This window comes from Anneissia japonica, unplaced genomic scaffold (genome assembly GCF_011630105.1).
Source record: "Anneissia japonica isolate Jap-2015-1 unplaced genomic scaffold, ASM1163010v1 scaffold1005_len2656397_cov198, whole genome shotgun sequence".
Classification (NCBI taxonomy): domain Eukaryota; kingdom Metazoa; phylum Echinodermata; class Crinoidea; order Comatulida; family Comatulidae; genus Anneissia; species Anneissia japonica.
In genome coordinates this window covers 169,723-185,127 of record NW_022683792.1, presented here as the reverse complement: position 1 = coordinate 185,127, position 15,405 = coordinate 169,723, and the positions used below count along the sequence as shown (strand labels likewise).

Below are 15,405 nucleotides of genomic sequence, written 5' to 3'. Positions count from 1 at the left end.
GTGTAATTCATGGCTTTTTATTTATCTTTGAATATTTTATCAATGAATATTAATTCTTGCAAAAAGTAAAATGTAACTGGCAATTTGTTTGATTCCTTTTAAAAACTAAATTATTTAAGATAAAAAAAATGCATATATTGACACAAGAAAATCAGTTTTAATACAAAATTTGATTATTTGGGAGATTCCTTTTAAAAACTAAATTAGTTAAGATAAAAAATGCATATAATGACTCAAGAAAATCAGTTTTAATTCAGAATTTGATTATTGGGGCCATTTTTACCTACCTGTCATATGGGGCCATCTTTACCGGGGCCATTTTTTCCAGGGCCATTTTTTCCGGGGCCACTTTTTCCGGGGCCATTTTTTCCGGGGCCATTCTTACCGTACACCTGCCTACATATATGATAACATAATGAAGCTGACATAAATTACTGATGAAGCACATAGTGAGTTAAATCAGGGAACAGTTAATTCCACTGTTCCCTGGTTAAATTTTATTTAACATAGAATCCGACTGCTAGTAATACATTTTACGAACATTCTGCTTTTGGCTATTAATTTCCATAATGTACGTTTATAATTATAAAATAGGCTTTTACCCCTGAAGGCAACGTAGGGCATTGAACACAAGTATTCCTCGTATCCCGAAAGTTAACAAGTGAATGCAATCAATAGCCATACCTCGTGTATGTTACGGAATAGAATTCTAAATTTATGTAACTTGATTTATATTATTATTATTATTTTAATATTATTATATTTCTTTAGTAGGCGTACATAGGCCTACTCTCATAGGCACAAATTGTAAACATAAATTTTTTCTTTTTATGATACAATTCATGCTACATACATATAAAATGTAGGCCTATTCCAGAAACCGATAATCTAATACAGTACCATGCAAATATAATTGTATCTGTCGTTGTGGAATTAGCTTTATTGCTCATGATAAACCTATTCAATTCGATGCTAATATTTCAGATTGCAGATACCGTTTGAAAATTGACTTGCATAAAAATGAGCCGTATGCGATAAGTGCTCAAACACCGGCCTCTCAAATTTGAGACAAGACTAACGCCAAATGAGTTTTTTTTATAATTTCATCCTAATAGTCCTCCCACCTCAAGGACCCTGGAAAATGGAGGTCACGTATATTCAATTATAAGGCTACATATAATTAAGTAGGCCTACTGGTGGAACGATGCTCGACAGAAGAACAGGATGCTAGAAAATAAGATGCTCGAAAGTTTTTTCATAATAAATAAATCACAAAAAGACAACGTTAAAATATTACCGATTTGCTGCAAGCTTTAGTGCGCACAGCATATGAAGTATTTTACGACAAGATGGCGATCAATACCATCGAAAAATGCCAACCACCCATTGAGGACGCTAATGAAATTACTTTATTGTATTTACTAGTAGTCCTACTCGTTATGTAGCGTATGTAGAAATAAAGCAAAAGAAAGTTTGTTGCTAGCTCAAAATGGTTTATTGAGATGAAATTTAAATTTAGGTGGTACAAGAGGATTCAATTCTAATAAAAGTTAAATATAATTAAATTGCGAGGCTTTTTAAAATTATTTTAAATTTTAGCCATGTGACATTAATATTATAGTTCACAAAAATGCAGGCAAGTATTATAGCCTACTTGATCCAGCTGATGTGTAGTGTTTATTATGCATAACGACATGCTTAAAACATTAGCGCCCCTCGGCAATATACCAAAATGCTGAAACGTATAAAGGTAAAGCAGATGACGACGATGAGAATTATGTTGATTCACTTTATATGATAATAATTTTCATTGTTGCAACAAATATTACGACTTGTTGATACCATTCGCCATATGGCATGCAATTATGTATTGTGGTTTATACTTCAGCATACTACATGCAGGTTTGGGCGAAGCCGGATGATGATCATGAGAGTTCGGATAATTACCGTTGGCTTTTTAGGGGTGATGATTATATGGTGTTTACTTAGGTTACTGTTCTCTTTTGGGGAAGAAGTATTAAATATTGATAGTAATTTTGCAATACCAGCCCTCCCAATTATATTCCCACACGCAAAAGAGAAAGATAGTGTACTGTCGTCACAAAACATCAGGTGCGTATATATAATTATATATATATTTTTTTGTCTTATAAAAATATCAATTGGATTTGAGTTGACATTTTCACAACGATGCCCTTTTAAAAGGTGCAATCATCGCGCGCTCTCTCTGTGATTTTCGCCAGCGCGCATTATGAGTTTTATGCCTAATAGCTCAGAAAGATTGCTTCCTCTCTTGTCAATATATAATATCCATATTTTATGCTATTTATACTCCAATTTCACACTGTATAAGAAAATGTAACGATTAGTCCTTTACATGACGTGTAAGACTACACTACATTGGTGTTCGGAGAAAAATGATTAATTTCTTTTATTATTTAGATTTGAGAAGATAAAAACAGTGGAAAACAGTCATCTCCTCAAAGCACATGATGAAACAGGTAATATTATAAACGGACAAAGAAACAATATGCTTAGAACGCCTGTTTCACTTGAATTATTATTGAATAAGCGACTGCCATGGATGCGTTTGGAAAGGTATCTTCCAAACTATTTTACGAAGACATTTGATGATGTCGAGCGTGCGAAGTATCAGCAAACAACGTTGGCATATTTGTATTCCCCAAGATCTGCTTCATCAACATCTAAGCTCTGTCTTCGCAAGGCTGCATCTGCAGTAGGTAGGAATATTGGTCCTGAACTTACAGGGTGCACAAGAGTTCATCTTAAACATCTCGGTGAATATGATATTTTAATAGGCGACACGGCCTTTGGTGTTTGTGAGGATTTGGCAAAACCTTGTGCATATGTTACCATGATGAGGGATCCTTATGAGCGTATTGTGTCAAGTTATTTATATTGTCGACGTAAGCGAACCAACCCTCTCTGCAGAGCTTTGTCCCCATGGAAAGCATCAATAAACGAGTGGGCAATTCATCTAGGGAATTATTTCTTCCAGCAGCTTATATTCCATCCTAAATTTTGCAATAAATTCCACGAGTATTACTATCCAGCAGGTTTCAAACACGAATTTTACATTAGCCAGCCGAGTTGGTTTCGTCAGAAAGTTATACTTTCATACATGATAACCGAACAACAAAAAGAAACGCTTATCACATATTGTCTCGAAAACCTGGAAAACTGGTTTGCAGTTGTTGGGATTACTGAGTATTACGATCTAAGTCAAAATATGATTGAAACCGTTTTCGGAATTCCTTTGAATCAATCATGCGCTGGAATCTCATCACAGAATGTGGGAAAACATTCCCATTTATTGATTCAACATAATGAGAATGCAATAGATGATAGCTTGAGTTTTAGCAATTTGATTGCTAAGTTAAAACAAGACGATTCGGTAACTCACGCAATAAAAGCTGATCTGAGAATATATGCACGGTTCAAGAAAATATTTGAACAACAACGTGTGAGCATGTTGTTGAGCAATTAAGGAAGCGAACATTCTAGATTTATGAGTTTTGATTTATGACAATCATGTTGATAGGTATGTTACGTGATTCTCATAAAGCACAAAATCATTAGAAATCTAATTTAAAAAGATAAATTTTGAAGAAAAATATTTTTATTTAAAATACTCAAAATGCATAAAGATAACCATTGCATAGTTTAGGTGATGTATCATCAATGAACCGTGATAATATAATTATAATGTTTTAGCATTATCGGCTTATAGTTTATCTCAATATCGTGTATGATAAGGATGATGTGACCAAATGCCTGGATCCACAGAAATACATATTTTAGCTTCGTTATTGTTTAATAAAAACAATAACATTTAACCACAAATGCAGCAAGCTTTAAATACGTTTCACGTGGCATCTACTTACCACATTTATTATACTAGTCACTAAACCAGCTGGATCACTTCTCAGCTAACAATTCGATATTATTAACAAGTTTTATGGTTTTATTTTGTAGAACCATAAATACGCATTTGCAAATTACGTTGTAAATACGTATTTATCTTTTTACAGTATACTAGTGTACAGCGTAATTACGTTTGTAAATACGTTTTTGTAGAACAAATACCTACTAACAACGAAATTTCCATCTTAAACGTTGCTGCAACGATGTGTTATTTTCTGACATAACATATTATCCAACGCGTTCACAACATTCGTAGATGTTATAATATGTTTATTACAACGTTTTGTTTTTGCTGGGCTATGATATGGTCCACGTGTATATCAACTGTGAAAATGAATCATAATCTTTATTTATAAGTTAGAGACATCGGAGTATTTATTATACCATGCAGATGAACGGAGATCCCTTTTCACCATAATGTAAATGAAAAAATGAAAAAAAACCCCCAAAAAAACCAAAAAAAAACCAATGCGTAGAATTTTTTTAAGATATCACTAATAAAACATATAATAATCAAAATTTACACGCCTCTTAAACTATTTCCTTTGCAAAAGGACATTATTGGATTTACGATAATTAAGGTTTTATGATATCAATTGATATCTAGTTGCTGTTATTAATTTGACTGGAACAGTCGTAGCAGGGTCACTAACGAGCAGATTAACAGAATGACCCTCCCATTTATACTCCTGGGTGAGGAGAGGCAAACGTAAGTAAAGTGTCTTGCCCAAGGACACAAGCAGTGCGGCGAGCGTCGGTCTTGAACTCCCGATCTCACGACTAGAAATCCAACAACCTACACGCTGCGCCACTCGCTCCTTATATGTTACTGCCCTGATATCATAACTCTATACACGCTACAAATTATAACAAATTAAAAAAAAAACAATATTTATAAAAATATAGTATGTCAATGTTAAAATATATATCCAGGAACGTCTGTAGGCCTACTATGTAAAACATTAAAAACAATCCTTTCCCTTAATTAATATATAAAGAATTTGTCTAAAAATATAGCTGCAATTACATTATTTTGATATAACATATTTTTTCATACGATAATAGCTGCGATGCGTTAATGTATGACTGCTCTCTGTTAAAGTGCTAATGATAGTAATATCTTAAAGACTGCATAGCTAGTACATGTGGTGATTATTCTGTATGTCAGAATCGTCATTACTGGAACGATCGTCGTCAAAATTATTCTATAAGGGAAAAAAAATGTATGAAAAGTGAAGTAGCACAATAGAACACATAAATAGTTTGCTGACATGTGTTACAAGGTTGTGGAAATATAATAAGATGTACAAATGAAAACTAAAGTAGGATTGGGGTAAGATATATTGATAGCAATAAAACAGAGTAAAAAAATGACAAGTATTTCAAGAAGAAAATTATTTAGCCTAGTAAAGCATTAATTTGTATAAGAGTGTAGCGTTATAATTATGTGCTGGCAATGTTGAATAATGAAATACACATAGTGTTTTTTGAAAGTGGAATTAAATAATGGAGCGGACAGGTTGGAGAGTCAAAATGACAAATTAATATTGTATTGCAGGGCAGATAACAAATTAATATTGTATTGTAGGGCAGATAACAATTTAGGATTCCAGTCTTGATTATTAGTCATAAAAGTTAATTCATATTTCTTTATAATTACCTAACTGTATATACACATTTTCTACTCTTCTATTCAGCTGTCTCTTATAGGGAGGGGGCGGGGGGAGGTGGGGGGGGGGGCGGATGTGGCTTTCTGAGAGTGGGGGCCTAGTGGATCCCAGTTGCCAATTCCATTGTGGGATTTTAGATGTGCTCGTTTTATTTTATGTTTGTCATTGCATTCTAAATGTTTTTTAATGACAAAATAAATGATATGATATGATATGAGTGGCGAATCCAGGAATGTTTAATAGGGCCCAGAGAGAGACTTTCACAGATAAATGGTCAATACCACCTCAGTCCCACCATAGTTGGGGTTTGGGACTGAGGTAAGAAAATTTATGATTACAACATATGGCCGGAAATGGCACTCACAATCGCAAAATTTATAAATTTAGGGGCCCTTAAATTCGCCACTGGACAATATAACATACAGTCGATGTCAGAGACACTGTTATGTATCAACAAAGTCCTTTGGGTCAGGGTGCTAGATCGAAGACCATGTGGTCGGGAGCCCTGTGGGCCGTTGCATGAGAGCGCATCGTTACGCCATTGTCTATTTTCTAAATGTTACCTACTTTGCTTTTATAAATTATTGAGATATATTAATTTTTAAAAATAATTGTTATCTGGTATTTTTCCTGTTTGTCTTCTTTCCCATTTTGATTGTTAAACTTCAATTTGTTTACAAATTGCAATACAGATTGAATTTGAATTTGAATTATTAGTACAGGTGGAAAGGACGCATAATATATGTAATAAAATGTACTTAGGGTGACTTAAAAAATCTATCAAAGCAAGAATAGGAAAAAAGTGAATTTTATAGGCCGAGAACGAGGACGTGTCGTGTAAGAAACAATGCGTACAGCCTACACCAAATCGCAGACAATTTAGGATTCCAGTATTGATTATTATTATTAGTCATAAAACAACCATTTGCGAAATCAAAGAGAAAAAGTAATTTGTGGTGCCAAGCGATCTCCGTAACGGCTGGATTCAGCCAACTATACGGCGCCTGAAAAAAGTTATATTATTCCGTACACATAGGTTATTCTAAGGTTTTCAGCTGCTCTGTACGTACCTGTCATTATCAGACAACGCTTTTATAATGCAATTTTTTATAATTGAGATTATACACTACTTATTAATGAGTAAAGGCCAAATATTCCCTGCTGGGAATGTTCACAAGCGATGGTGAAAAAGTAAATGACATTAATGGATTTGTGAACGTAAAGTAATGTTAGATTGAAGGTCTAATCCAAATCATCACCAACTAATATATTTTTGTTTCTTTTCGTTTTATAAACATCTGGCTATTATAAAATATTCAACTAAATAACGCATTTTTACCTGATTTATATTAGGATTATTATTAATAATTTGGATTATGGTGAATATAATTAGCAGTTCTTATTTTTTTTACATTGGTTTCTGTTGTTCCTTGCTTTCTATTTCCACTTTATTTTCGACCACAAGCAACCTATTTATAATTTACTTATTCTAAAGAGGATTTCTTTCTTCTTTCATTTCTTTTATTTCCTTCATTTTCTGTTCTTTTCATTTTCCTTTTCTTTTCATTTTTTAAATTTTTTCCTTCTTTTCATTTTCCTACTTTTTCTTTTCTTTCCTTTCTTGTCATTTTCTTTACTTTTCATTTTACTTTATTTACTCAGTTAAAAACCCCGTTAAACCGTTCGTCAAGACTCATTTGTGTTTTACAATTAATAATCATTATTGCATTAATACATTAATTAGTTGATTGTTGCATGTAATGCTATAAATGATTATTAAAGTAGTTATAAATAATCCGAAACAAAGAGTTTTAAAGTGAATTATTGACCTTTAAAATATTGGTAGTGTCTATGTTCTCACACGGCTGCTAACGGTTAGCAGGATCCGGATCCTGCTAACCGTTAGCTGCCGTGCGTCCATATGAGAAAATCACGATCCGGATACCAAAAATATGATGATCGAATCACTGGCCAATAAGGAACTGGAAATTGTAAACACGTACGTGTGATGGGTTGATGATAAAAACGCGCTCAACTTGCTAACCGATAGCGCTTGTTAACCGTTAGCGGTATCTGGATACTGCTAACGGTTAGCGCTAACGGTTAGCTCCCGATCCGGATACTAGGGCTCTCGTGAGAACCAGGCTAATAAAGTTGTAATTGCATTACCATAAATGAGTGTGCCTTATTGATATATCCAGTAGCAACGTAGGGGTTCAAAAATCCACTGTCATCACGTAAACTTCTAGTACGAACATCGTCAAGGTTCTATTAGATACATTACAAAAAAAATATGTCAACTGGTATTTATTTATACAAATTATTGAATAGCAAGTACTACAATTTCAACTATAAAATCTTCTAATGAGAAATTACAAGACTAATATTAAAACACTTACAAAAATAACAAAAAAATTCAAACAATTGCATAATAAGCAATGTAAGAAAACACGAAAACTGATTAATGGAAACAAGCTACACATCAAAAAGTAGGCAGTTTGAATCCACATTGAAAATCAAGATGATTCACAATTTAAACTGAATACAATAAACACTAGACTATCTCGTTTAGTTCATATCTATGAATGATTATTGCTATTTTTATTATACAATATATTCTTTTATACTGGCTTCAAAAATATGTTAGGCCTAAAAGGCATACTATTACATTACAGCGCTGATTATTTGAAAGTCTGCGAATGAAATGCCTTACTCCTCCAAGATTTGATTCCTCACGAAGGTCGTAGGTTTTATCCGCAATGGGTGGTGGATAAAACACAGGCTTCAAAGCTGGCGAATCAATTGGTGTTGTCAGCGTACGAATGATCCTGTGATCATCATCGTCGTATAGGGCACCTTTTCGTCGACGTCGTCTGGCACCAAGTAACCAACAACAGAAACCAGCCACTATCAGGAATACAAATATGACTGCAGCAAGAGACCCAAGAACGATGCCGATAATTTGGAATGTATTGCCTGTGCACAGAGATAAATATCAATATATTGAATATTAGGCACTTTTTTGATATTTATATATGTATATATATATATATATATGTATATAAACATATACATATATATATATAAACATATATATATATATTTATATATATATATATATATAGTATATGGCTACGACAGCATTTATAATGCAAATTATAAAAGTTTACTACATAAACAAGAATCTATTGATTTTGCTTTTACCCGTCAATATTTGTATGTTTAAAACGGTATATTAATATTCAAATTATGTACGGTATTTATTAATAACAAGATATGAACGACAAAGGCAAATGTATTTAGCTCCTTAGAAAAAATGTAGTTATATAAAAAAAAAACTTCACCTGCCACGACCTTGACAATTTCATCGCACCTATCTCCAGTATATATATCGGGGCATCTGTATAATCAGAAGATATCATTATCTTAATTAAACCATCAAGAGATAAACATACTGCTACTGCTACTACTGGAATTTCGTTTTGTCTAATTAGTAATTAATGAAGTATCTAACATGAAGGAATATGTATTTTACGTACATCTGAAAGTTAGGATATTAAAATGTTGAGCTACTTACATACACATGCTGACGTAGGTGTCCGTGTTTATCGAGCACTCGCCCCCATTTGAACAGTAACCGGGCACACATATTTCTATACCATTTGAAAACAATTGTCAATATCGATGATTCAACCCCAGAAGAAGCATCAACATAATAAAAATAATGACGACTATATGGTGGCGATGTTGGTGGCAATGTTAAAACGATGCATACTAGTAATAATACTGATTACAATGACACCCTTTATTAACTAACTTACCTTCAATAACTTGGTAGGATTCTGGTTCAAGATCGAGAATTGAATCAGAAAGCATGCCATCATTGGCAACGTTCTCACTGAATATGTCGTTGACATTTGGAGCTGTTGTATTTGATTCATAATCAAATTGCACAACATACTGAACTTTAATACTTCCACTTGAAAACTGAAAGACGTAGACTGACACGAACCCTGGTAAGTCTTTGAAAATCTTTGTTAGCTAGAAGAAAAAGACAGAAAATCAGGGATATGTCAAAAGGTATTATTAATAGTGTCTAAATTGTATATCCTGATTCTTTTCTATAAATAAATATGGGGAGAAATTACAGTCCCATCAACTTACATTGTGTCTAAATTTTATGCAGGCCTACTAATAACTTTACTAACCAAAGACATGAGGACAGCAGTTTTGGTCCAAAATAGTATATACTTACCGTATGAATGAAAATTATACTCACTACATACGAAAAACTTTCTTCGTTAAAAATAGTACCGGTACTAATTTGTTTTGGGCCACTAAAAACGACCACGTGTGAATAACCGCTTTAGTGTTATCGAACTGCGGCCATGATGAGATGAATACACAAAATTGCTAGTAATGACAGACCCTACTACAATAATATAAAACAAAATTCTTACAGTTTCAATAACTTTAGCTTCCAAGTCTAAATATTCATCAGAGTCTGCATTTAGATATGGTTCAGTAAAAATTGCTGTAGCATCTCCAATTTCCGCAATTGCAAATTCACCAGTGATTTCTTTTGACACTATAACATAACATATATATTCAATAGTTCTTTCTTAAAATATATATGAATAGTTAATTAATTTTGAAAAAAAAATGTCTATGCTTGTTTATAAAAGTTTATCGCTCCAAACCGCTTCCGTTGACCGATTGATAAACAAGGTCTAATTTCGTAATTGGTCTCCCACAAAAATACGTAGTTATCCTTTGAATTTCTCAATGTTTATTTCTAATCAGCAAAGTAATAATTATCTAAATAATTTTTAATAACTTTAATTTTCTTGTTGTAGGTGCATAGTACTACGGTAAGCATAGATATACAAAATCAAACCTACAGACACAAACTGAGTTTTTTAGATGAAAGCCGGGTTCACATCCACACAAGTAACCTCCAAATGTATTTTTACATACAAGATCCGAGCTGCAGATGCTACTTGATGTACATTCATTCAAGTCTGAGGTGGATAGATTGATTATCATGATAATAATAGTAACAATGTAATAACAATATCTTAAGTATCAATATTTTCGTTTGGTTTTAATGTAACTCTATGTATTGGTTTATAAATACATGAAAATACATTGTCCTATGTTAAGTGTATTGAGAAAACATACTGTGATAATGACAATAAGAATAACAACAACAATAACAATATTAATAATAATATTCGGCCGAGTCGAGTGGCCGAGCGGAAAGCATGGAGCGCCGCTAGCTACAGCCTTAACATCGGCGCTGGTTTCAGCCGCTCCTTGGCCTGAGTTCGGTTGGTACAGTAGAATCAAGTCTTCTCGGGTAAGGACTTAAAATAGTCTCAGTGAACACATCTGCCTCGTGTGCACTTTAAAGAACCCATAATGGCTTCTTTAGAAAGAGTAGTGGGTTACCCCGATGTTATGGTTCATTTCCTGTTGTTGTGTCCACCCACCTCTGCAGCCCCACAACGGTAGTGGCTGCACCTCTAGATGGCCAGAAATGGCACTTTCAGATTAAAAGATGAACTCAATTTTTTTTTAAATTTTGACAAAAATAGAAGGTTGGGGGCCCGTGGTTACTGGGCTCCCCCTTGAATCCGCCACCGTTCATTATAACACTTGGCATGACAGGGTGTACACTAAATTTGTCAGATGGAGAAATCTTATAGCCTATCATTTTGTTTCATAAATACTAATTCATATTGTCAAGTGAAAGATGTTTTTATTCGAAAGATGTTTTTTATTTAATACAGTTTTTACAAGCTATAACACATTAACTACAGTATACTATAAATTATGTAGTTAACCTTTAGAGAACTCTATTTTAATAAATGGCCTAATTAAGTATCTTATTGTTTTCGTTAAATTAGAGGGAATTTAAATGTGGCTCTATTACGTAAGCCAATTAGTTACACTGACATCTTCATGGTGAACATAAAGAGAACTAGAGCGTCGCTTCATAATGAGTGACTACCTCCACCCTATCCATAAATTCAGAATTCGTGCAAGGCGGGCGATTCCATTCTTTTTTCTTCGTGCTCGAGGGTAAGTTTCAAGAAAACTTTACAGACGTACGTTTGCTCAACTCAAAAAGGGAAAATGAAAAAAGAAAATCTACATTGTACAGTAATAATAGGTCGATTTATAAGGCGCAAATAATAATGTTTGTCACTGGTGCTGAGAACAGTTACAAAAGTGGGGGCCATCACAACGACGCTGTAAGTTATGGGTTGTTCTCCTACCTTTACCTTTACCTAAAATTAATACTGCTGTCTGTTTTATTAGGTCACATTCGTGTTTGTAGACAAACAATGTAAAGTTAATAATGTAAGACTGAAAAAAGAAATTGTGTCCATGACAAAATGTATTATGTTAGTAACACAACAAGTAAACTATTGTGACCTACCTGTCTGGCACAAATTTCCTGTCCAACCGGATGTACATTGGCATTCATATCCATCTGTGACCCTATTACATTTACCTCCATTCTCACAGGTGACGTCTGCACATTCTCCGATTCCTATTGAACATTGAAAATAACATGTAACTAGTTAGTTTCTTTATTTAGCCTCTACACCTCATTACCATTATTGTTATTAGTGTTTTGTTGGTGTTACTATTTTTTTATTGATGCAACAGCGTTAAATCGCTCTAGTTTTCAAGAGTTATTTTCGCTCAAAGAAAATGACATACAATTTTAAAACCTATATGATAGGAGTTTTAAATTTATGTATAAAAGAAGGCAGGAACATATTACACAGTTAATTTACTGTATACACTTACTAGCAATATTATCTGTATTTTCCTATCATGTTATTTCTTATAGTTAGTGGCTATAAGTAAAATTTCGATTTGGTCCTATTTGTCAATGAAAATATACTTGCATTTTTTCTTTATTTAACTGGCTTTCAAAAATTAGAATATACTGGATTAATACATTTCACACCAGTTGCTTACCAATATAAAAAGCGCCATCCTGAACTGTATTACCAGTAGGGAGAACGCCATTCAGAAGCGCTGCATTTAAAAGTGCTTCTACGCCAGGTTCTGTTACAGTAGAGCCGTCATCAAAATATATTGTATAGTTAACTACAGGATTATTTACGTTGTCAAAGGAATAACCATTAACAGTTACACCGACAACACTTGATGAAAATTCACTTTGGCGTATCACATCTTCAATCTAGGAAAAGATGACAGTCGTATTAGTTATACAATTACACCAGAAATGCATTTCCAGTCTAACAAACAAACCAATTTTGCAGTGGTAAAAGCTTATTGTAATTGTTAGTCTCATATATACGAAAATTCTCGAATAAGCGCCGCGGCGCTTATAAAATCTTTGTAGGCTTCGGTGCGGCGCTTATTCTAGAGCAGTGCTTATAAAAAATGCCTATTCACATAACATAGCTCACATATTCCCGTAGTTCATCGTAAATAAACATTTATAGGGAAATGCTTGTGTCTTCGTTGTGTATTTATTAATTTTAAAAATGTATACATTGTATTTAAAACCATGTTTCTTAAAGTGTTTCATTACACACAGGGTAATATAAACTCTCGATTAAGCGCTGTGGCGCTTATTTGAGAGCGGCCCTTTGCTAAAAAAATCAGGCTTGGTGCGGCGCTTATTTGAGAGCGAAGCTTATTCGAGCATTTAAGGTATTGGGAAAGGAAGACAAGATTGAGTTCGTGCATATAATACATAGTGTCCTTGATATACAGTAGGAAACTTCTGAAAATTATACTTTATTCAGAAGCAAGCTGATGATGAGTTACTTTAGCCAAGGCTCACAAATGCAAAACTATTATTTAAAGTTATATAATAAAATAATTATGAAATTTCGTCAAAAATAAGGAAGATAAATGTAAACTTCTGGATTTTACTTACATCATCTTCTAATAGCGACATGAGCGTTGCAGCTTGTGCTTCAGAAAAGTTTCCATTCTCTCCACGGATGATGTCAAATGTAGTGCTAGCTAATATCTCATCAGTATCTGTGTAAAAATGAGATGTTGTGTATTTTTACCAACTGAGTTGGCTTGATGTTAAGTTGGTGTACTCTCTTTTAAACAAAAGGAACATTGCTTTTTGTTAATGTATGCATACCGTACTATTCGACAATTGATAATGAAAGTTGATTTGCAGAAATAAAAATTTAGCAAAATGTAGAAATTGTAACTATTGGTATAGATAGAAATAGACGTTTAAATTATTGCGTCTCTATGTTTGTACTTACATGTTGCTAGAGAGATCGTCAGTGTGAACGAACACGTAGCGGTATTACCGGATTGGTCAGTTGCTGTGTACGTAACTATGTATTGGCCTGGAGACAGCCGGTCACCGGGACTGATGTTTGAAACCATTGTAACATTCCCGACATTGTCAGTTGCCGTTGGTTCATCCCAGTGGAGAAGTGCCGTTGACGAAGAATCAAGAACATATGAAATCTTGCTTGAAGGACAATTACTGATAGCAGGTCGCTCAGTATCTATAAAAAAAATCCTACGTATTAAGTTTAGTATATGCATCTCTATCATATAGACCTATATAACAATGTTTGTTAGGCCTATTATGAGAGCAGAAACTATAAACGCCATGCAGGTTTAGTCACCTCCACATCAAAATGAATAAAGATATATTCCATAAATACAATGTATTTTAATAGCGTTATAGTTCAAATTCAATTCGTCATTCAAATGTTTTCCAAGTGAAAAAAACACGACGCTAATTTAATAACCTATTAATTTACAAATATGTCCATGAAATTCTGTAAATGTATACATCATGTATTATACTGAAGAAATGCATCGTCAATACCTTGCACAGTTACCAAGAAACTAGCGGTGGCTCTATTACCCGCATCATCTGTTGCTGTGTAGGTAACTTGAGTTGTTCCAACTTCAAACTCTGTAGGAGGGTCATAGTTACCGATAAGTTGATATGAATTCGAGTTATCACTAACAGATGGGATATTCCAAGTTACTGATGCAGTAGCTCTTCCAGGAATTGTGCTTGTAACAATATCCGTTGGTAGGTTAGTAATAACGGGAGGCGTTGTATCGTGCTCTGAAAAATTTGGTAATAAATCAGTATGAAATTTCCATTTAAATTTGTATACTCATTTTTACAAACATGCATTACAACATACTACATGAATGAATAATTTAGAGGTTGTTTTGATAATAACACATTTTACATTTTAAACACCGCAAATGTATGTGTTGTATTTACTCATAATTGTATGTCGCATGTACAACGTCAACAAACTCACTAAGAGTAATTATCCCATCCGAGTTATTAAACGCAACATAGACAAGATTTCCAACAAATCTCGTGACCAATTGCTCCTTTACACACCCAAAACACAATCCCGACGTATCCCTATGGTATTTGACTACAACACACAAATCAACAATCTTTCCCGCTGCATCAAACGTGACTTTTCTATCATTCAAGATAATCTCTCCTCTGTGGAAGCATTCAGAAATCCCCCTGTCTTGGCTAGAAGACAACCCCCCAACCTTAAATCTCTTCTAACTTCTTCTCAGCTTCGTCCCACATATCCTCAACTCGGTAATCGTCCTTGTGGCAGTGCCCGTTGTGCTATATGTGACATTCGTCTCACTGATCGGCTTATCCAAATTCCGAACACTAGTATCACTATCCAACCCCCTCCTCTCACATGCAACAGCCATAACCTCATCTATTTCATATGGTGTACGGTTTGTGATGGGGTATGTTATGTCG

At 33.9% G+C, this 15,405-nt stretch overlaps 2 protein-coding genes across 2 annotated transcripts in view; one reads left to right on the top strand and one right to left on the bottom strand.

Annotated features, from left to right (window-relative positions):
• The first annotated feature begins 1,537 nt into the window (after nt 1–1,537).
• On the top strand, nt 1,538–4,284 carry LOC117101206. Its single transcript, XM_033241122.1, has 2 exons — nt 1,538–2,112; nt 2,443–4,284. The coding sequence occupies exons 1-2, from the start codon at nt 1,853–1,855 to the stop codon at nt 3,506–3,508; spliced, it is 1,326 nt and encodes a 441-aa protein (XP_033097013.1). The 5' UTR covers nt 1,538–1,852; the 3' UTR covers nt 3,509–4,284.
• Nucleotides 4,285–4,567: 283 nt separating this feature from the next.
• LOC117101302 (mucin-12-like) overlaps nt 4,568–15,405 on the bottom strand; it is a 64,281-nt gene continuing 53,443 nt past the window's right edge. The window contains exons 64-76 of the mRNA XM_033241269.1: nt 14,476–14,724; nt 13,895–14,146; nt 13,546–13,652; nt 12,612–12,837; nt 12,061–12,174; nt 10,517–10,636; nt 10,076–10,203; nt 9,437–9,656; nt 9,193–9,268; nt 8,960–9,015; nt 8,329–8,591; nt 7,785–7,883; nt 4,568–5,150 (exon numbers count right to left, since the gene is read on the bottom strand). Of these exons, the coding sequence (XP_033097160.1) occupies nt 5,082–5,150; nt 7,785–7,883; nt 8,329–8,591; nt 8,960–9,015; nt 9,193–9,268; nt 9,437–9,656; nt 10,076–10,203; nt 10,517–10,636; nt 12,061–12,174; nt 12,612–12,837; nt 13,546–13,652; nt 13,895–14,146; nt 14,476–14,724 (1,979 nt within the window). The 3' untranslated portion in view covers nt 4,568–5,081. The remainder of the gene's footprint in view (nt 5,151–7,784; nt 7,884–8,328; nt 8,592–8,959; nt 9,016–9,192; nt 9,269–9,436; nt 9,657–10,075; nt 10,204–10,516; nt 10,637–12,060; nt 12,175–12,611; nt 12,838–13,545; nt 13,653–13,894; nt 14,147–14,475; nt 14,725–15,405) is intronic.